This window comes from Cyanistes caeruleus, chromosome 30 (assembly GCF_971803275.1).
Source record: "Cyanistes caeruleus chromosome 30, bCyaCae1.hap1.1, whole genome shotgun sequence".
Classification (NCBI taxonomy): Eukaryota; Metazoa; Chordata; class Aves; order Passeriformes; family Paridae; genus Cyanistes; species Cyanistes caeruleus.
Window position 1 is genome coordinate 3,925,146 of NC_141730.1, and position 20,315 is coordinate 3,945,460.

A 20,315-nucleotide genomic window follows, 5' to 3' on the forward strand; every position below is an offset into this window, starting at 1 on the left:
GGTGTTAATCTGGCAGAATTCCACTCAGGAACCCTACAGATCCAGAAATAATAGACTCAAAGCCCAACGCCCAATTTTTAGCAGAAAATAATGGTTTTACAATGGATTCACTCCTCCCAAAGCAGAGCAAGGCCACAAATCAGTTTGGGGAACGATGTGACCAACAGGGAGACTTTTGAGTAGAAATCAGCCAGTTTTGGCTATATGCTCTTCTTCCAAGATAAATAACAAGTGGATCTCCAGCAGTGGGAGCTGTGGAGCTTGAGACCTCCTATATCCCAGGCCACTGTTGCTATTTTTCCTTGTTTTCTTGGCACCTGTTGTGGACTCAATTTAGCCGGCTCTGGACTTGGGAAAGGTGTCAGGTTTCAGGGAGGACAAAACACCCCTTGGGAATTCTCTCCCTTGGGCACAGATTCTCTGTCACTGCACAAATCAAAAAATGTCACTTTGTTTCCAAGCAAAACTGGATTTTTTGCTTGGAAAACAGAATTCCTGATGGCAGAGTCAGCCAGGCCCAGAGATGGGCAGGGCATTGCCCTGTGTAAGGTGCAGAACTGCAGAGGGGATGGAAAATTTCATACATGTCAGGGGATTTCAGTAAGGCAGATGCAGTTCTACAGGAGAAATCTTTTCCATAGGGAAGACTTTATTTTTTAGTAAAGTATTAAAAACTTGGCCATCCCTGTCCCAGAGAAATGCAGGAAGGGCTTGTGGAGATGGGTGAAACAGAATTGCAGCCCCTCCAGGCATGGAGGTTGCATCAAGGGAAGTTCTACAATTCACGTTTCAATACATCCATGGGGTTTTCTCTCTTTATTCTTTTGTGCCAAAAGCACAAAGAATACATAGGAAATAATTTCATGGGTATCATGGCAGATTCCTCCTTGGATGGGTGCTTGGAGCACACAGTGATGAGCAGGAGACCTGCTCCATGTCTTTCACCCTGCTCCTAGTAATCCCTGATGAGTTTTGATATTAAAGGGGTCTATTTTTGAGTCCCCATTTCCTGTCATCTGTCTCTTCATGTCGCTGGGCGGCAGTGGCAGATGAAGATAATAATATCTCCTTCCTCCCCTGCTCCTTCAACTCCAGAGTGCTGGGTGGATGAAATGAAGCAGGAATGAGGAAAAGAAAGCAGGCTGCATCCCGATGTGCTCCACATGTCCCTTTGGGAGGAAATAAAATCCTCTGTGGAGGGATAAAATCCTCCATGGGAAGAAAATACTCTGTGGGGAGAACGTTCTCCATGGAGATAAAATCCTCTGTAGGGATGAAATCCTCAGGAGCAGCGTTGATAGTGCTGGAGCTCCTGATAGAAATGGGATGGATTTGATGATGCAGAACCTAATTGTCCTTTAGTTGTTGGCCAGTAGAGCCATTCAACAAGAATTCCATGGGGAAAGGAGGGTTCCCAATGGAAGCAGACTTCCCCTCCTCCTGAACAGCTGATCATCTGCACCACCAGGACTGGGCCTGGTGCCTTCCTTACCAACCCATTCTCAGAAGCCACCTCTGAAATTTAGAGTGCAGCTCCCAAACTGAAAATGTCCAGGAATTCTAAAGACATGCACCTGATTTGGAGAGCTCTGATTCCTGGTTTGAGGCTCAGCAGCTCCACCTGACCCAGAATTACACCAGGAGTGGTCCAACATGGAGACTTCTGACAAAAGGATTACAACATGGAGAAGCTGTTGCTGATAAATTATGGAATCATTAAGGTTGGAGAAACCTCTGAGATCATTAATCATTAACTCTCCTGCAGCACTGCCAAGTGACAACAACTGACCCATGACCCCAGGTACAACATCCAGTTGCTTTTGAACACATCCAGGATGGTGCCTCCATCATTGCTCCGTTCCAATGTCTGACCTCCCTTCCAATGAACACTATTTCCCAAATATCCAACCTAAACCTTCCCTTGAGGCCTCTTCCCCTGGTCCTGCCCCTTGGGAGACTACCCTGAACCCCCTCAGCTCCAACCACCCAGGCTGGGCACATGGATGCTGAACCACACAAAGTGGGTTCCTGTTGGAGCTGGATGGTTTTTAGCAGGTGACATCAGCCGGGGAGGGAAAGGGTCGATCCAAAGTCCGCTGACGTCAATGGAAACACGCTTGTTGACATCTACAACTTGGATTGGGGCCGACGTTCTGCTCCTCTATTCAGGGTGGGAGAAGAGGTCTGTTCTCTGCCTCAGTGCGGCTCTGAGAGACCTCATGTCTCCTTCGTGCTGAGGAAGGGTAGTGTGGAATAATTTGGGAATAGGCCAGGACCATCCCATGCTTGGCACATTCTCCCCACTTGGCTGAACCTCTGCCTGACTACAGCTCAGATTTGAATCTCTGCAGGGTGTCCAGAGGAGCTGGTATCTCTGTGACAGAGTGAGGTGGTGGTCCTGTGACCTGCTGTGACATCCCATATCTGCCCTGACCAGAGCCAGAGCTGCAGCCCCACCGTGAGCTGCTCCGAGTGGGCCAGGTCACCTTGTCCAGGGAGCATTGGCCTAAGTCCCCTCCTCTAGGGGTGAGACTCTGAGTCACAGGGCCCATTTGAGGTGGAGACACTCAGAACACACCTGGGACACTATCCCTGGAGGTGTTCACAGCCAGGAAAGTTCACAACAGCAAAAGAATAAAGATATTTTCCTCTTTCTCAGCAGCCAAGACTGCTCCAAGGCTGTGAGCGAGAGCTGGAAAATCCAGCCTGGAGAGGAGGAAACCTGGATGGATGGGTGGATGGATGGATGGATGGATGGATGGATGGATGGATGGATGGAGAAATGGAGAATTCTCTGCCATTCCTGGGAAAGCCTCTAGGTGTCCACAGAACCCAGCACACAGGAAGGGCTCCAGCACAGTCAGCTCCAGAGTGCCAGGATGTCCATCCTCACCCCAAACAAATCACAGAATTCCAGATTAGTTTTGGCTGGAAAATACCTTAAAGATCATGTTGCTCATGGCAGGGCCACCCTCCAGAGACTAGATGGCTCCAAGTCACACTTCTCTTCCCCAAGCTTGACAGTCCCAGCTCTTGCTTGCTGCCTTGGAGCAGCTTCGGCTGCTGAAAAGGAGGAAAAATTCCATATTCCTTTGCTGTCTGAGGGGCTCTGCCAGCAGCTGGGGAAAGCCCCTCTCTCCCAGTTGGAGTGGAGCTGATGTCACTGCCTCTTCCTGCCAGAGCAGATGACAAACACGGGACTTTGCAGACCCAGGATCTGAATTCCTCCTTGTTTACGGATGTCTGAGCTCTTCTGGAGCCTTATCTCCCCCTCCCTGCTCCAAAAACAGCCTCTGGGCAAAAAACAGGGGAAGAAACTGCCAGGTCGGGGGAGCTTCCACATCCCAGTCTCCAGTGGGAGCTGGAAAAGTGGGACTTCAGGGGGAAAACCCTCCTGTGCAAGCCCTGAGAGGATTTGTCCCTGCTCAGGGAAGAGGAAAAGGGGATCCCAATCCGTGTCCCTGGAGAATCTCAGACATCGGGGTCAAAAGATTCTGCTGGGGGCAAAACAGCAAAAACGGGGAATTTTTGGGAATCCCCTGTGGGAATCTGCCTTGAGAGCTTTCTGAGCCATTCTTAGAAAATCAATGTCGAACCTCTCTACCTGGTGATCCTCCATAGCTGATCATTCTCTGCCTCCAGGCAGGCACTAGAAACCTTCCCTCCCACCCCCAAACCACTGCTGAGATTTAGGAACTGATCTGACCCCACTCTGGAGCCTCCACTCCTGAAAATCCCCGGTGTGGGACAAGCAGTTGCTTTCCAGGAGCTAGCCCAGTCCCATAGTCCCTTGTTTTCCAGCTGGGATCTAGTCCCAATGTTCCCTGTACACAAACAACCAGAGGAAATGCCTTTTCCACCCCAGCTCCCAACTGCACACCCGGGACACTCTGTCCTCACGCTCCAGCCATTGTGGATCCCTTCCCTGGCCCTCTCTGCCCCCTCCCAGCCTGGAATATGCTGGAAAAGACCATATAAGGTGAGAAACATGCAGCAAACAGCCCGGAGAAGCTGCGGGGCTGCCAGCACCCTCCGGCTTCCTAGCGATCCCAGCTGGACACTGCTTGTCTGATAGCAAGGACAAAGGCCAGACTGTCACAGGAGCAGCGTGGCTTCTCCTGGAAACCAATCCTGATAACCTGGAGCAGAAAAACAAGGATCTTATCAGCACCAGGAGCTGTGCTGGCAAAAACAAGTCTATGCCATGCCCAGTTCCTTCCCCGGGACCCACCCGGAGCTCAGTGAGTCACCCCAGGGCTCATTTTCTCGCTCTGTGGCTTTGGAAGTGGGATGTTCTGAGGCTGTTAGTCACACTGTCCTGGCCATCTCTTTCCCCTGGCTAGGAGCTCTGGGAAAAGCAATGGGTCCTTCCACTCTCCCCATCTGTTCACCTTCAGCAGTGGAAATGAGCGTGGGGGATCCTCCGAGCCCCAGAATCCCATGGGAAAGCAGCTTGGAGGAGGATGAATGCCTTGAATAACAGTTTAGTGAGAGCAGGAGGTTGGTTGTCCCTGCCCAGAACTCCTGGTGATTCCTCTCCTGATTTTCTTATGTTGAAGGAGGTCTGACACTGTACAAGTGAAAATCCCACAGTGTTCCTGACCCGCCCCGATCCACCAAGGGGTGCTGCCGGTGTGAGAACTGTTCCTGGAGCAAGTCTGACCCCCAAGGGAATTCCGGCGGCAGACAGTGGGGAGGGATTGCCATCAGATGGAGGGCAGGGGGGGAAAGGGCAGCACTGATTGACAAGTCTGGAGGAATTTAGGGAGGATTTGGGATGTGGAACATGCCTTGGATCATATCCTTGACAAGTTCCTTGGTGTGGGGCTCCAAGGCCCTTTGGCTTTACTGGAATGTGTTTAAGCAGCCCTAGGCTGGGGACAGTTTCCTTGGAAAGGCACACACCGATGGGAACAGGAGAGGGAGAGCGTAAACATGACTCTGACAGGAACACCAGCACAGATCTAAGGGGTCAAATATCTCATGGCAGGGAAGGCTGGAAAAAGCTCCCCACCTTTTGCCAAATTAGAGCAAATCCCTAATTCTCCATTAACCCACCATCTTTTTCCTAGTGGAAGACAATGGGGACCAGAGGAAAAAAAAGGTGCAATTCCTCCATTCTGCACCAAACCACAGAATAATTCCCTCTCAAGGAGGAATTCTGTCCTGTGGTTTGGCAGGAGAACAGTTTATGCCCCACGGTTTATCCAGTGCTTTATCGGTTTATACGATCAGGTGTGAATTAACTCTGGGGGAAGGAGGCAATGGAAGGGCAGGAAAAGTGCCAGGAGCACTCTGACAAACAACCTCTGAAGGACAACTCCCAACAAAAACACCTCCCTGTTCCTCGTCATGGTGGGGAGCCCCCCCCATTTCCATTCCTCCAGTGCTGGGTTGTTCCATGAACATTGTTCTCCTGTTTCCTCTGCTCCCAGCATTTTCCTGAGCTGGGAAAGCACTAAGGGCTGGGAGTTCCTGTCCTGGAGAAATGCTGATCCAGGGAGTGAAATCTGAGGGTTTCTTGGAAGCCAAAGTCTCCTGAAGGGGTTGGGGGGGAGGCAAAATGCTGTCGCACTCCCCAGATCCCAGCTGAAAGCCACAGTTCATGGAATTGATGTGGGTGTCTGCTTTACCTTGGATCAATATTTGGGAGGAATATTTTGGGGAAGGAGTGGGAAGTGTCCCCAAAACAGAACGGGAAGCAACAGAGGTGGTGGAAACACTGCCACAAGCACACCAAAAGGAGGGAGGGAACCCCCAAAGTCAGACTTTCCTCCTCAGAAAAGTTCGATCAGTGACGTTCGATCCCGTACCCCAAATCCGCCCTTATTTACCCCAATTAATAAGGGAGAGCTTAGCGGGGGGGTTTAAGAAGGAGGCTGCCCTAGATGGGGAAAAGGAGTCTGACGAAGGGGGCGAAGCCCCCACACCCCCCCAGTTCGCCCCGTACAACACGGCCTGTCCGAAACTGGGAGCAGCACCCCCGCGCCCCCGCGCCTGGGAACATGACATCGTGTTCCGCGCTCGCCATTGGCCACAGCTGCCGCCCGTCCTCGCTCCCCATTGGCTCGCCTAGCTGTCACTCCGCCTCCTTCCTGCCCGCCCCATTGAACACGCGCGGCTTTCCTTCACACGCTGTCCACGCTCCGCAGCCGGTGCTCTGATTGGTCAGCGCTGCTGTAAACAAGGCAGCGGCAGCCAATGGGCGCGCTGATCACGCGAGCAGCACGCCTGGCCACGCGCGCTCGGCGTGGCGGCCCCGGCAGCAGCGGGCGCGGGCGGCGGTGGGGTGGGGCTGCCGAGCCTATAAAAGGCAGCGGCGGCAGCGTCTCGCGCAGAGCGGTGGGGCGCCGGGGCTGAGTGGTTGCTGGGGGCTTCGGAGCGCTTCAAAACAAAGCGTTCGGTCGCTCTTTTTTTGCCCCGGACCTTCTTGTCTCGGGCGACTTTTGTTGCTCCACGGGGATAAAGCGTCGCAGCCACTGCTTTGTGCGTCCCCGTACTGTCCCAGCCATGGTGATGTTCAAGAAGGTGAAAAGCTTCATGGTGGCCTTCAGCGAGCCCGACAAGGTCTATTGCAGCGGGGACAAGGTGGCCGGACGTGTGCTGGTGGAGGTGGCCGAGGTGACCCGCGTCAGCGCCGTCAAGGTGTTGGCATGCGGCGTGGCCAGGGTGACCTGGGCCAGGGGGCCGGCCCAGTGCCGCCAGGAGATGGAGTACCTGCGCTTCGAGGACGTGCTGGCGCTTGAGGAACAGCCCACGGGTGAGGGCACGGGGCTGGAGCGGGAGAAAGGGTTGCCTTAAACACGGGTTCATAACCTTGACCCAGGGCTTGGCCACATGGCGGTTGTGGTGGGGCTGGATGGGGGCAGAGGGTTTGGGAGGGGACAAAGACACAGACCCCTGGGATTGGCCACGTTGATGCTGTGCATCCTAGTGGAGCTCCTTGACCACCAGGACAGAGTTGATGCTGTGGAAAAATGACCAAATCTAGGAAAACTTAGGAATATTGGAAGGTTTGGCCAAGTCAGGTTGAAGTTTTGGAGCTAAAATCAGAGCCTGGGGAACTCCTGTGGTGTGTTTTGACTCCACAGGGGTTGGTAACATTGGTGGCATACTAAGGGAGTGTCACAGGATCACACCCTCGGGCTGGAGCCAGGAGATAAGGGGCAGCTGGAGGTGGGGTGGAGCTCGTGAGACACTGTGTTCTGCCCCGGGGGCTTGGGGTGTTGGTGAGGTGAAGTGAGCAGCATGGAGAGAACACGGGGTTCTGAGGGTGTGGACAGATGTTACCCAACACCCTTAGAATGGAGGATCACCCAGGAGCGAGCTGCATCTGATGTTTCCCTCCCCTTCTGTTCTCCAGATGAGGATGGCTCTGTTATCCTGAGACCTGGGAACAAGTATGAGTACAAATTTGGCTTTGAGCTGCCCCAGGGGTGAGTATGAGGCAGCACCCACCCCTGGGGATGGAATTAAATAGGAAAATGCATGTTTGGGCTCTGGAGTGACCCCCTGCATGTCTGTAGGCCACTGGGCACCACGTTCAAGGGGAAGTACGGCTGCGTGGATTACTGGGTGAAGGCGTCTCTGGAGCGTCCGGCCTGCCCCACGCAGCAGATTAAAAAACGCTTTGAGGTGATGGATCCTGTGGATGTGAACACCCCCGAATTGCTGGTGAGCCCCAAGTGCTCTAAAGGCTTGGGAGAAAAGCCCTTGGGGAGGATCAGCTCAACCCGGTGGCATCTAGGTGTCTTTAATCAGATCTGGCCTGAGTGGGATTAAGGGTGAGATTAAGGAGTTCTGGATAATTCCAGAAACTGACACTGGGCGGGGCCTGTTCTGTACTCCAGGGGAATTGGAGGGTTGGCTGCAAAAGGGGGAAGGAAGGGAGGAAGGAAGGGTGGAGGGTGGGAAGGACAGGATGGGGCCAGTGTGTGACCGTTCCCTCTCTCTGCAGTCTCCAGTTGCAGCCAAGAAGGAGAAGAAAGTGTCATGTATGTTCATCCCCGATGGACGTGTGTCTGTGAGTGCCCAGATCGACAGGAAGGGTTTCTGTGAAGGTGAGGACTGCTGGGAACAGGGAATTGGGAGTGGGGAAATCAGTAAGGAAACCGCTGACATCCCTAATGTCTGGGTCCTTTCCTTGGCAGGCGATGAGATCTGTATCAATGCGGACTTTGAGAACACCTGCTCCCGCATCGTGGTGCCCAAGGCAGCCATCGTGGCCAAGCACACGTATTTGGCCAATGGTCAGACCAAGGTCTTCTGCCAGAAACTCTCCTGTGTTCGTGGCAATCACATCATCTCTGGTACCTCCGAATCCTGGCGTGGCAAAACCATCCGTGTGCGGAAGCTCAAACCCTCTATCCTGGGCTGCAACATTCTGCGTGTGGAGTATTTCCTGCAGGTGAGTGGGGAATCCCCTCATCCTCCCCCTCATTTTCCTCCTTATCCTGGGGGTCTTCATCCTTTCCCAAACACCCCTAAATCCTGGCTCTCCTACAGATCTATGTCAGCGTCCCAGGCTCCAAAAAAATCATCCTGGAGCTGCCACTGGTCATTGGGAGTCGCTCGGGCATTGGGAGCCGCAGCTCCAGCATGGCCAGTCAGACAAGTTCTGAGATGAGCTGGGTGGACCTGAACCTCCCGGATGCTCCAGAGGGTGAGTGGAGCAGGATCCACTGGGTGGGATCCCTGTGTGGTGGGATCACAGTGTGGGGAGCCCCTAAGTGGCTCAGGGGCTGCACACAGGTGAGCTCACCAATCCCTCCCTGCATTCCCACAGCCCCCCCGTGCTACTTGGACATCGTTCCCGAGGATCACCGGCTGGAAAGCCCCACCACACCACTCCTGGATGATCCCGATGGATTTGATAGCCCCATCTTCATGTATGCACCCGAGTTCAAGTTCATGCCCCCCCCCACGTACACGGAGGTGAGCGCGGCGCCGGCACGGGACGGGCCGGGTGGATCTGGGATCACCTGCCTGGATCCCTCACCTGCTTCCTGCTCCATCGCCCAGGTGGATCCCTGTGTCGCCAACAACAATGTCCAGTGAGCACCACCCCGGCGGGTTGCTCCCACTTTTCTGGACTCGGCTCCATGTGCCACACGCCTGCAGCACATCTGGCCCCACACCTGGAGGGGAAGTGCACATTCCCATGGAACTGCCACATTCCCGAGGAACTGCTGCATTCTCGAGGAACCACTGTTGCAGGGCCATCCTGGGCACCCCAGCACTCTGAGCTGGCAAAGAAGCCGCAAGGACTGTGGGGTAGACAAGGCAGATCTGGCTGGAAAAGAGCTGGAAAACCTTGGCTGTTGTGACTGTTGGAACACACTGCCTGTCCTTGCCTTGTCATGACTTGTGATGGGCAGGAAATTCTGGTTTTAACTAATTCCATCCTAATTCTGTAATTCTGGGTGCTGCTCTGGCTGCCCTGCACTCCCGCTGAGGGAGGGGGACACTGTGACATCGTGAATCCGTCCTGTCGCGACAAACCTGTTTTTGTGACCGGCACCTTTTGTACTCTTCGGTTTTGTACATAGTATTTGGGGGGGTGTGGGGGGGAAGCACAAAAATGCAAGTTTTGTACCTTTGTGTGGCCCCTGGGGGGCAAAGTTTGTAATAAACAAATGAAATGGTGCCTTTCGTGTATCTCTCATGGGTGGGAGGATGGCAGAAACCCCTTTGGCGTGGGGATTTGACCTTACTTTCCCAATTCCTGTGTTTCTGGGAGCAGCCCTGGGGTGGGGTCTCCTGTTTTTTCCAGGGGAAGAAGCAAAAAGCTGAGAAGTGGACCGCGGAAGGGAACCTGAAGTACAGAGAGGTTGAAACAGGCTTAGGGGGGTGCAGAGCAGGGAAACTGAGGCGGGGGGGGGAGTATTCCTGCTGTTCCTGCCTTCTTTTGGCACTACTGTAAGAGGCCCCCTGGCTGACTCTTGGGATGTGGCTGAAAGGTGCTGGTGTTGCAGAACAAGGCCATGACCTTGGCTCTGTTTCTTGCTCTCTTACCCACTTGGAGCCCCCCCAGCCTGCTCTGCCTCCCCTGCTGCCCCCCCCAGCCTTATCCTCATCTGTGCCTCAGTCTTCCTTTGGCACTGGAGCCACTCTGGCTCCTGGCCAAGGAGGCAAAGGGTCATCCTACTCTGGGCCAGGCATGGGCTGGGCCGAGAGGGCTGTGGGGAGGGAGGCACAGGCAGCCCAGGGCCTCCCCCAGAGTAGGGCGAAACTGCCAGCCCCCTGCTGGAGACCCTACAGTAACACCCCCCTGAAATAATTGATTTTCCCCCCTGGAAGAGGCCCTGGAAGAGCCAGCACCACCCTCCAGGCTCCCCCCCCCTCCCCTCCGCCCATGGGGGCTGAACCCTGCACTCAACCCTGCCCCCCTCCCCAGTTTACAGCTCTAATTAACTTAAGGCCATAAACTTCCCCCACCATTCCTCTGCCAGAGGAATGTTTGTGTCAGAACAGCTCTGAAGCAGGGTCCACACAGATCTGGCAGTTCAGTCTGACCCACCCTGGTTTCTGGGGACCCCCCGTAGTTTGGGAACCCCCCCCCCTCCCTGACTCTCCATCTCTGATCCATGCTGGCTCCAGAGCTTCCTGACGAATTCCAACTGGGCCAAAGGGTAAACTGGGAGCACTGGCAGGGGAGCAGTGAGAGCCTTCCAGGGCTGGACTGGGGTGGGAATATGGGATGGGCACAGGATGGAAGCACCAGGGGACCCACGGAGGTGGGACAGGTCCCAGAATACCGGGAAAGCTGAAGCATGCGGCTGACAGGGGTGACACGTATCCAAGGAATTAGGGCATCTCGCCCCGTCCCAAATCCTTCCCCAGGCTGGGGGGGGGAGGGGTAGATCCCATCCCCTGAAAGCTCTGGGGGCTACAGATGAGGGTCCCATGGTTCCCACACACACCTGGAAAGAGGGGAGAAAGAGGGAAACAAGGATAAAAAGGGGGGTGGCATGGGAGCAGCTGCAAGTCCACAACTGCTGGAAGGTTTGTGGCCTCAAAACAGGAACCAGTCTGGGGGGGTGGAGAGGGGGCCAGCATGTGATGCTCATGTGAGCAGCCTTGCCCCTGGCCTGCGGCACAAACACACCCCCTCCGAGGAAAAACACTCCTTCCTCCAAAAAAAACCCCACATTGCCTTTCCCCGGAACACTTCCCCTCCACCAAACACCTTTATCCCCCTGAAAACACTCCCTCCCCCAAAAGAGCCATTTCTCTCCACCAAAAAAATGCCTCTCCCCCTGAAAATCTTCCCCCCCAAAAATCCACCTTTCCTCACTTCAAAAGCTCATCCCTGAAAAAAACTCTTTCCCTCCCCCAAAATCCACCTTATCCTCTAAAACCCATATTATTAGATACACCTTGTCCCTCCAAAGAAAACCTCCCCCACAATCCCACAATAAACCAAACTTTCCTCCCTCAAAAATGTACCTTCTATTTGAAAATACCTTTCCCTCCCCAAAACTATACTTTTACTCCCAAATAACCCATCTTCCCACACAAGAAAAAAACTTTTCCAAAAAAATACACCTTTCTCCCCCAAAAAAACTTTATCTCCTGAAAACCACTTTTTCCACCCAAAACCCGACCTTCCCCTCTCCATAAAACCTTTCCTCCCCAAATACCACCTTTCCCTGGTAACCCCCTTACCCAACCCCCTGCGCAAAAAGCACCCAGAGCTGAACCAGAAATACCAAAATCCGCTTCAATCAACGCAAAATTTGATTAAATTTTTTAATTAGAAAAGCACAAAAGTTAAAAGCTGCTGTAAAAGGCGGGGGGCGGTGAGAGTGGGGCCAGGGCACGTTTGCTGACTCCCCATCACCAAAACCCACCTCAAAACCACGCCCCCTCCCCGCCCCCGGCACGGCCCCGCCCCCTGCATGGCCACGTCCCTCACGAGGGCCCGGCCCACCGGCCCCACCTGGTGGCGGCGCGCGGGGGATGACGAGAGATCCCGCTGCCCCAAAGAGGGGCGAGAGGGGGTCCCCACTGTCCTGGGGAGATGAGGGGGTCCCCACTGTCCTGTGGGAGGGGCAAAGGGTCCCTGTTGTGGCAGAAGTGGGGGGGAGTCCCCGCTTTCAAGGTGTCCCCGCTGCTGGAGGAGGGTCCCCACTCTCGGGGTTCCCCACAGCCTTTGGGGTGCAGGCTCTCGCGGGTACCCGCTCTCGGGGTCAGTACACTGCCTCGTCGCCGTTATCATCGCTATCGGGGCCGAAGCTCTCTCCATTATCAAAGTAGGACAGGACATAGTCAGTCTCCTGTGGGGGGACACGGGGGAACACAGTGGCACCTGGGGATGTCTCCAACCCACCAACCGCCCCAGGGTGCTCCCCTTTCCACCTCTTCGTGCTCCTCCTCATCGTACTCCTCCTCCTCCTCCTCCTTTCCCTCTTCTTCCTCCTCCTTCTCCTCTTCCTCCTCTGATGTCACCTCCTCCTCCTTCTTCTCCAGGCTCTGTGTGGATCAGGGGAGCATTACCGGGGGGAGACACTCTAAAATGCAGCCAGTAGGGACACCCCCACCTTCACCTCGCTACCTCCAGCTTCTTAATAGTCTCCTCCTTGTCGAGTACCACGTGTTGTTTGGGGACGAGGGGAGCGGTCCCTGGGGGGGCAAAGGGGACTCTCAGCCCCCAGGGGAAAAGAGAGGACACACAGGGTGTGGGCAAGAAGGGGTTACTCACTGCCTTTCCGCAGCCGCCGCACCCGGATCTTCAGCTCCCGTGGGAGCCGCCTCCAGTCTGGGGGGCAAAGTAGGAGGTTGGTCAGCCTCCCAGTCAACCCCACGTCCCCATGTTCCACCCAGGTCCCCTCCTGTGTCCCCCCACCTGGGTTCCAGTCGATGGCACTGTCCACAGGGTTGGAGAGCTGGTACTTGTCTGAGTAGCGCTCGATGTCTGCAGGGGCAGCGGGGGGGAATGTAGGGAAACCCTCTGGGGGGACTTAGGGGACACCCACCCCGGGGACACCAGTGGGGCCCACATGGGGATGGTTGATGACACGAGGTGGTGTAGCTGGGGGGAATAAAATGGGGGAAGAAGAAACAAAATGGGAGGGATAGGGGGTCCCAGCCTGGTGGGGTGGGGGTGAGGAGGCTGAGGGGGGTGACAGCGCTGGAGCAGCAGGGTGGACAATGGGGATTAGGATAGGCTCCCTTTCAAAGCCATTCCCGCACCTCCTCTGCATAGGGGCACACAGGAGGATCGGGATCCACACCGCCCCCTCCTCCCCGGTACCTCTGCGGGGTGCCCCCGGTTTGACGAAGTAGGGGAGCCCCCTCATGGCCCTGCGCAGCTCCTGCTTCAGGGCCAGCATGTACTCGCCCTCCTCGCCCCCGGGCAGGGGCGCGGCGCGGCGCTCGAGGGCCTGGGTCGGGGGCACGGATGTGATAAGCATGTCAGTGCTCAACCCCCGAGGGGCCTCCGGACCCCCAAAGCCCCGGAGGACTCACCGGGAAGAGGGGCGAGGGCTGCAGCGTGGGCGGGGGCAGCGCGTCCCCCTTGCCGATCCCCACGGCCTCCACGTTGAACGTCATCTGCCCCCGGCCGCGGCCGCGGCCCCGGCCCGCCATGCTGAGCCCCGGGGGCCGCTGGGGACAAGGGGGGCACGGTGACACCTCCATCCAGCTCCCCCTTGCCCGGTCCCGGTGATGCCCCAAGTCCAGTCCCCGTCCTTTCCCTCCTCCCCGCGGTCCCGCTCCCCAACCCAGCTCCTCCCTCGGTCCGGTCACGGCGCCTCTCTCACCCACTCGATCCCAGTCCTCCCGGGTCTGATTATCCTCCATCCCGACTCCTGGTTCCCGATCTGATCCCGGTATTCCCCCACAGTCCCGATTCCACCCCTTTCTTGGTCCCGGTGCTCCCCGGTGTCGGTTCTTTGCCCTCCCGAAAACTGGTCCCGGTCCTGATCCCAGTCCCGGTGTATCCCCCTGGTCCCCGTTCCCGTACTCCCCACCTCTATCCCGATGTCCCGTCTCCGTGCACTACCCAGGGTCGATGGTTCCCCCCCGTGGCCCCCCGTCTCGATCCCCGTTCCTAGGTCCTCCCGGTGGCCCTCCCGGTCCCGATGTCCCTCTCGTACCCCCGGTCCCGGTGTCGCCCCCCGCACCGCTCACACCGCGCGCATGCGCAGTCTGTCCCCACGTGTACCCGCCCGCCGCTGCCCCGCCCCGCGCAGAGGAGGTGGTGCTTGGGCGCGAGCCCCGCGCTGATTGGTGGGACCTAGAGCGATATAAATGGATGGCCGGGGTGGGGGAGCCTGTTGGGAGAAGGGGGACGCAAGAGGTCCCTCTGCCCCCCGCGCTCTGACTCCCCAAGCCCCTCTACCCTGGGCTAGCTCGGCCCCCCGGTGCTAGAGGCACCCTGGCCCCCAGCCCCGCTGTGCTGTGCCCCCAGTGCCGCTGCTTCACGGTCCCCAGCCCTACCGTTTTGGAACCCCCAGGACCGCTGCCTCCCGGCCTCCCCCGATGTCCGATGCTCCAGGGCCCTCAGCCCTCCTGCACGGCGGCCCCCAGCCCCGCTTCCCCATGGCCCTCAGTCCTGCTGGACTGTGACCCCCGGTCAAGCAGCCCCACGGGCCTCCGACAGCCACCTGTGCCCCCCAGCCCCTGGTCCCCTCTCCTCACTCCCACGCAGGGCCGGGCGCTGGATGCGTCGTGGGTGATTCATCCTGCTCCAGCCCCCCCCCGCGCCGGCAGCTGCCAAAAATAGCGCTGAGGGCGGGGGGGGACCCTCCACATCACCTCCCGCCTCCCCACCTTACCGGCGGCAGGCCCGGATGGCGGCCACGGGCCTCCGTCCCCAACACCCCCGTCCCCGGGACCGTGGGAACCGGGACCCGGAGCAGAGGGACCCCACGCACCAGTTGCCACGGTAAAACTGGGATGGAGAGGGGCTGGATGGGGTCCCTGCGGGACATTATGTCCACTGCGGGGGACATAATGCGGGGGGGGCGGTGGTGGGACAGGCCCGGGCTCGGGGATGTCTCACTGAGGGGACTGGGAAGGTGGTGGATTCTCCCCCATTTTCCCGGCTGGTCGGAGCAGGATGAGCGACCGTCGCCATGGGAACTGTGCAGGCAGGGATGGGGTGTGGACGGGGATCAGGGTACCGGCAGGGATGGGGGTACGGGCAGGATATAAGAGTACAGGTAGGGATGGGGTTGTGGGCAGGAGAAGCAAATGGGGAAAAGAGAAGAGAGGGACAAGGACAAGGAGGTGGTGCAGAAAGGGATTTGAGGAATGTGAGGAACTGCCGGCAGGGGCAGGTGAGGTTTGTGGGTGCGGGAAGGGGGTCGTGGGTGAGTGACACAGGCTGGGGGGCTCGGCCCCGCGGGATCCCTCCGTTGCCAGAGAAACTGAGGTAGGGAGTGGGGGGGACGCCCCTTCCTGGGGCACTCCAGGGTGTCACCCTGTGTCCATCCTGGGAGTGGCCTTTGCCTATCCCGGGGGACTCGGGGGTCTCACCCCGCGTTCTATCCCCTTGCAGAAAGCGAGTGCCACCCCTGTCCCTGCACGCCGTCCTGTGAGTCCGGCCATGCCCAGCCCTGTCCGCCGCCCCCCCAGCGCCGCGGTGCCACTGGGGCTCCCCATGATCCCGGCGGAGGGTTCGGCGCTGCTGCGCGCCGTATCCCAAGGGAAATTCCGCCTGACCCGGCTGCTGCTAGAGGGGGGAGCCTACATCAACGAAGGCAATGCCGCGGGCACGACGCCGTTGATGGCAGCGTGCCGTGCCGGCTACGCCGACCCGCCCGAGCAGCCGCGGATGGTCCAGTACCTTCTGGAGAACGGCGCCGATCCCAACATTCCCGACAAATCTGGGAAGACGGCGCTCATGCACGCCTGCGCCGAGCGCGCCGGCCCGGCCGTGGTCGCTATGCTGCTGGCCCACGGCGCCGACCCCAGCGCCCGGGACTACGCGGGCGGCTCTGCGCTGCTTTACGCCTTGGAGCGCGGGGACCGGGAGACGCTGCAGGTGCTGCTGGACGCGTGTCGGGAGCGCGGGCGCGACGTCATCATCATCACCTCGGCCACGTCTCCCCGCGGCACCAAGACCACCCGGCAGTATCTGAACTCGCCCCCGTCGCCCGCCCTCTGCGCGTCCCCCTCCCAGGTGCAGGTGCGAGCGGCGGCGTCGCCGGGTGCCAGCGCGAGGGACGAGGAGCGCGACGTCTTCCGCTTCCCACCTGCGGCTCCAGGCGCCGCTTCAGAACCATCCCGGGCCGTGGCCAAGCGGCAGCTGAAAAGGCTCAATTCGGAGCCCTGGGGGCTGGCGGTGCCGGGAGTGGAGGGGATGCGGGGATACTCTGAGGGGACACAGGGAAGCCTGGAGGGGACACAGGGACTCCCAGAGGGAACACGGAGAACCTTAGATGAGATATGGGGACCCCCGGAGGGGACACGGAGACCCTTGGAAGTTACACGGGGCCCCTCAGAAGGTTCGTGGGGTTCCCCTGAGGGCCCACGGGGGCCCCTGGAAGGGACGGCAGCCCCTCCGGAGCGGCTGGCGGTGGGGCTGGAGGGGCTGCACTTGCGCCCGCGCCGGCACAGCGTGGAGGGGCGTGAGGTCTCAGGGCTGCCAGGAGTCAGCTGGGCTGAACGGGTGCCCCCCGTCCCCACCCCAGGGCGTTGGGCCCCAGCCCCCGATCCTCCACGGGGCAAACCCCTGCGCCGGGATCCCCCCAATCCTGAGCTAGCCACCCCCGGGCCGCTCCGGCACCCGGCTGGGATGCTGGAGCGCCGTGGCTCTGGAACGTTTCCCCTGGAGCCCCCCGGGCCGGGGAGGGCCGGGCTGCTGCCCCCGCTGCCCCCCCGAGCACTGCTCCGCCGGCATTCCATGCAGCCAGAGGCCTTGCGGCATCTCGGAGCCTTCTGCGGGGGGCTGGGTCCCGAGCCTGGCTCTTAGGGGCCCCGTAGGGATATGGTGAACCCCCAAGCCCAGGACCCCTTCGGGAAGGCCTCACGTGGGTGGTGGCACTGTTTGCTCTGAACCCTGCTGTGGGTTAACTCTTCCATCCCTCTGCTGGCACAAACTCTGCACGACCCTGAATTTGGGGAGCTGGTGAGTGCATTCCCAACCCCCAGCCCCCCCCTCCCCCCCCGGTATCCTCCTCCTGTTCTTGCCTCATTCTCCCAGCAACTTTTTCCCCCAGACCCATCGCTGGAGGTCCCCAGGTTCTGGCAATAAAGGCCCCAGTGTAGATCAGTGGCTCTGAGTGGGAGGGGGGCACATCTGTGGGCTTGGGGACACAGGGGACAGTTGGGGGGGTGCAGCTGGATGCTGGCACAGCCAGACACCAGGACATGTGGCCACAGGGACCCCATTGGGTCCCCCCAAGCTGCACAAGCTGTTGCATCCCAATGCTAGTTTTAAGGAAAAAAGGGTTTCCAAGACCCGAGTTGTTCTACTGCCAGGCTGGGAGGGATCCTCAGGATCTTTGGGGATCCAGCAGCCTGGATGGGGAGGGATTTTAGGGAAAGGGCCATGGGAGGGGCTGGGGAGTTTTAATGAAGGACAAAGAAAAAGAAGACAAACTTAGACAAAAACTTGTTATTGAACAGAAAACAAGGAATTCCCAGTGGGATAAATGCCATGGGAGATTTAGGGACCATTTGTCTGAGGCATGGAAAAAACTACTGGGATGTACTGGGATATGGGGCTGGGAGGGATCACCCCAAACCTGAGGGAAATCTCCCCAACCCTCAGAGGCTGCTGCTTGCCTCATATTTGTCCTTTGAAAACAATAAAATTCCATAAACCAGAAATTTCCCCAGGGATGGAGCTGGTTTGGCTCCTTGAGGCTGTGTACAAATCCCTGTTTTCCCAGTTTCCCCCAGCATGGACTTGGAACACAAATGGGTGGAAGTCTGGGTCCATCATCGGCGGCGCCGGTCCGGACTGCGGCTCCGCCGGCGTCCACCCCTGGAAAACGGGGAAGAGGTGGGAAAGGGTGTAAGGGAAAAGGAGATAAGGCAAGTAAAAAAAGAAGGGGGAAAAGGGAAGGAAGAGGGAGGAAATAGGGAAAGGAGGGGGGAAAGGGAGGGAAAAGGGTACAGAAAATGAGGGAAATGAGAGGTAAGGAAGAAGTCTAGAAGGACGGCATTGTGGGGTGTTCATCCCTATTTAATGGTGGTTAATAATGGTGCATGGAATGCCCCCCATTCCTCTAGCCAAGGGTTCCAGTGCTCCCACAGGTTCCTCCCATTACCAGCTCCTGGAATTCCCAGGAATTCCCTCACCTCCTCTTGCCCTTGGGGGGGCCTCGGACGAAGCACCAGTCAACGCTGACCGGCTGCCCCATGAGCTCCTGCCCATTGAGCCCCTCCATGGCTGCCTGCGCCTCCTTGTATGTCTCATACTCCACCAGCGTGTAGCCCTGGGATGGGATAGATTGGGAATGAGCCTGGACACCAGGGGAACTCCCAGCTCAGGTTTGGGGTGCATGGACCTCCTGACACCCTGGGTTTAGGAATGGGGATGAGCTTGGGCACTGGGAAACCCAAGCTCACTCTGGGGTTAGGACCAGGAATGAGAATGACCCCAGGCACTGGGGGAATCCAGCTCACAGCCCAACTCCCAGCTTGGCTGTGGGATGCAGGGACCTCCCAGTAAGTCAATTTTGAGATGCAGGGACTCCCATGACCCCCAGAATTGGCTCGGTTTTGGGGTGCACCCATGGCACCTCCCAGCCTGGAGCCTCCCCCAAGCTGAGATGGAGTCTGGGGATCCCCACAAATGCCGCCCCCCACCTTTAAGTATCCTGTGCGCCGGTCCAGGTTCAGATGGATGTTCTTGATCTCCCCGAATTCGGCGAATCGGTCATGCACGTCCTCCTCTGTGGCCTCTTCGTGCACCCCTGTCACAAACAGGATCCAGCCTTCCACGGCTGGGCAGTAAAAGGGGGTGTCACGGAGCTGGAAATGGAGCTTCCCCCCAAAATCTCTTGCCTTGAGAAGGGTATGTGTAGCCCCCCAGGCTGAGATTTGGGGGTTGACCCAAAAGTGATCCTGGGAAGGTGGGAAAGAATCATCCCAGCATGGCCCCAATTCCTCCTCCTTCTGGTGGTGGGTCCTAGGAAAGGGTCTGTCACCCAAGATCACTTCTTTTTCACAGCTAGGAAAGGGAGATGGGAGGCCCAGAATCCACAAATCCTGGGTGAGGTTGGGGAAAACTCATCCCAGTGGGGCTGAACCCCAATCCAGAGCCCAGAACATCTGTCCCCCCCCTATTCCCTTTCCCTTCCATGGGGAAAATGCCCCTGGTGACACTTGGAGACCGTGGGGTTCTCAGGAAGGAGCATCTCCCCCAAATTTCCCCATTCCCAATTTGAGAAGGGGATCTGGAGCTGGGGTTTGCCCTAAAATAAATCCTAGGAATGAGGAAGAGGAAGGGATTGTCCCAGCAAGGCTGAGCCCTGACCCAGAGCTGCAGAGCCCCCATGAAGCCCTCAAGGTCCCCAGTGTCCCCCCCTCACATCTCTGTGGCCCTGGCTCATCGCCATCCTGCTCGACGCTGTCGTAATCTTCGCGCACCCGAGCGCGGGATCCTTCCTCTGGAAAGGAAGGAAAACAAGGTAAGAACGGGGCCCCCAAACTTCAGGGTCACCCAGCCCCTCGCAGAGCACCATGGAAGGAGTTTGGGGGTGTTGTGGGGCCTACCTGAGCCGAAGCCGCGGCCCTTCCGCTTCTTGGCCTTTTCCTTCAGCTTGTGGATGCTCTCTGGTGGGAATTGCAGGGAGGGACCGGGATCATGGAGTCAGCAGGAGCAGGGAGCCCCCCCAGATGGACAGGGACTCCTCATCCTGGCCGGGAAAGGCCCCCCTGGGCTGGGCAGGACACCCTGGACACCCCCGGGAAAGACAGGACAGTCTCCCCATGACCTCCCCCAGGCTGGACAGGACCCCACGAGTTCCTCCGGCCCAGGAATGGTCCCATGAGCCGGGAATGAGTCCCCAGCGCCGAGCAGGAGCCCCCACCCCAGGCCGGGAATGATCCGCCCCGTGTCGGGGCTGTCCATGAGGTCGATGGGGTTTGGGGACGCGGGCAGAGCGGCTCCGCTGAGCCCGCGCCCGCCTGGATCGGTCGGCGGAGCCGCTCTGGGTTGGACGGTATCGCCGCAGCCCCGCGCTCACCGTCGCCATCCTCGTCCATAGCAAAATCCTCTCCGCCCGCCTCATGAAGATCCAGCACGTCCGCCATCTTGCCCAGGATACCGGGGCACGCCGGGAACGCGCCGGAAGGGCCGCCATAGTGGGAGGGTACGTGGCGGAAGTGCCCGTTCAGCCATGCTGAGAAGGTCA

The 20,315-nt window shown here is 58.3% G+C and overlaps 4 protein-coding genes across 7 annotated transcripts; 2 read left to right on the forward strand and 2 right to left on the reverse strand.

Moving 5' to 3' along the window:
• Positions 1–3,476: 3,476 nt before the first annotated feature.
• Positions 3,477–9,645, forward strand: TXNIP (thioredoxin interacting protein). 3 transcript variants are annotated; one of them, XM_023948282.2, is made up of 8 exons: positions 3,477–6,760; positions 7,364–7,436; positions 7,527–7,674; positions 7,958–8,060; positions 8,151–8,407; positions 8,506–8,662; positions 8,786–8,934; positions 9,022–9,645. In XM_023948282.2, exons 1-8 carry the CDS (start codon positions 6,511–6,513, stop codon positions 9,055–9,057), a joined length of 1,173 nt encoding a protein of 390 aa, XP_023804050.1. In that variant the 5' UTR covers positions 3,477–6,510; the 3' UTR covers positions 9,058–9,645. The 3 variants fall into 3 exon arrangements, with proteins under 3 accessions (XP_023804050.1, XP_023804048.1, XP_086722252.1); XM_023948280.2 differs by having other exon boundaries at positions 6,138–6,760; positions 8,786–9,645; XM_086866126.1 differs by having other exon boundaries at positions 6,210–6,760; positions 7,958–8,407.
• A 2,092-nt stretch (positions 9,646–11,737) lies between these two features.
• Positions 11,738–14,157, reverse strand: POLR3GL (RNA polymerase III subunit GL). Of its 2 annotated transcripts, XM_086866129.1 has the most exons (8): positions 14,100–14,157; positions 13,471–13,608; positions 13,256–13,385; positions 12,848–12,916; positions 12,704–12,760; positions 12,557–12,624; positions 12,361–12,474; positions 11,738–12,278 (listed from the first exon to the last, which is right to left on the reverse strand). In XM_086866129.1, the coding sequence occupies exons 2-8, from the start codon at positions 13,588–13,590 to the stop codon at positions 12,192–12,194; spliced, it is 645 nt and encodes a 214-aa protein (XP_086722255.1). In that variant the 5' UTR covers positions 13,591–13,608; positions 14,100–14,157; the 3' UTR covers positions 11,738–12,191. The 2 variants fall into 2 exon arrangements, with proteins under 2 accessions (XP_086722255.1, XP_086722254.1); XM_086866128.1 differs by having other exon boundaries at positions 11,738–12,474.
• Positions 14,158–14,189: 32 nt separating this feature from the next.
• On the forward strand, positions 14,190–17,781 carry ANKRD34A (ankyrin repeat domain 34A). Its single transcript, XM_086866127.1, has 2 exons — positions 14,190–14,890; positions 15,506–17,781. Exon 2 carries the CDS (start codon positions 15,554–15,556, stop codon positions 16,919–16,921), a length of 1,368 nt encoding a protein of 455 aa, XP_086722253.1. The 5' UTR covers positions 14,190–14,890; positions 15,506–15,553; the 3' UTR covers positions 16,922–17,781.
• Positions 17,552–20,251, reverse strand: RBM8A (RNA binding motif protein 8A). The gene is made up of 6 exons (XM_023941763.2): positions 20,148–20,251; positions 19,675–19,734; positions 19,491–19,568; positions 18,766–18,902; positions 18,256–18,392; positions 17,552–17,938 (listed from the first exon to the last, which is right to left on the reverse strand). The coding sequence occupies exons 1-6, from the start codon at positions 20,212–20,214 to the stop codon at positions 17,893–17,895; spliced, it is 525 nt and encodes a 174-aa protein (XP_023797531.1). The 5' UTR covers positions 20,215–20,251; the 3' UTR covers positions 17,552–17,892.
• Between the last annotated feature and the right edge of the window lie 64 nt (positions 20,252–20,315).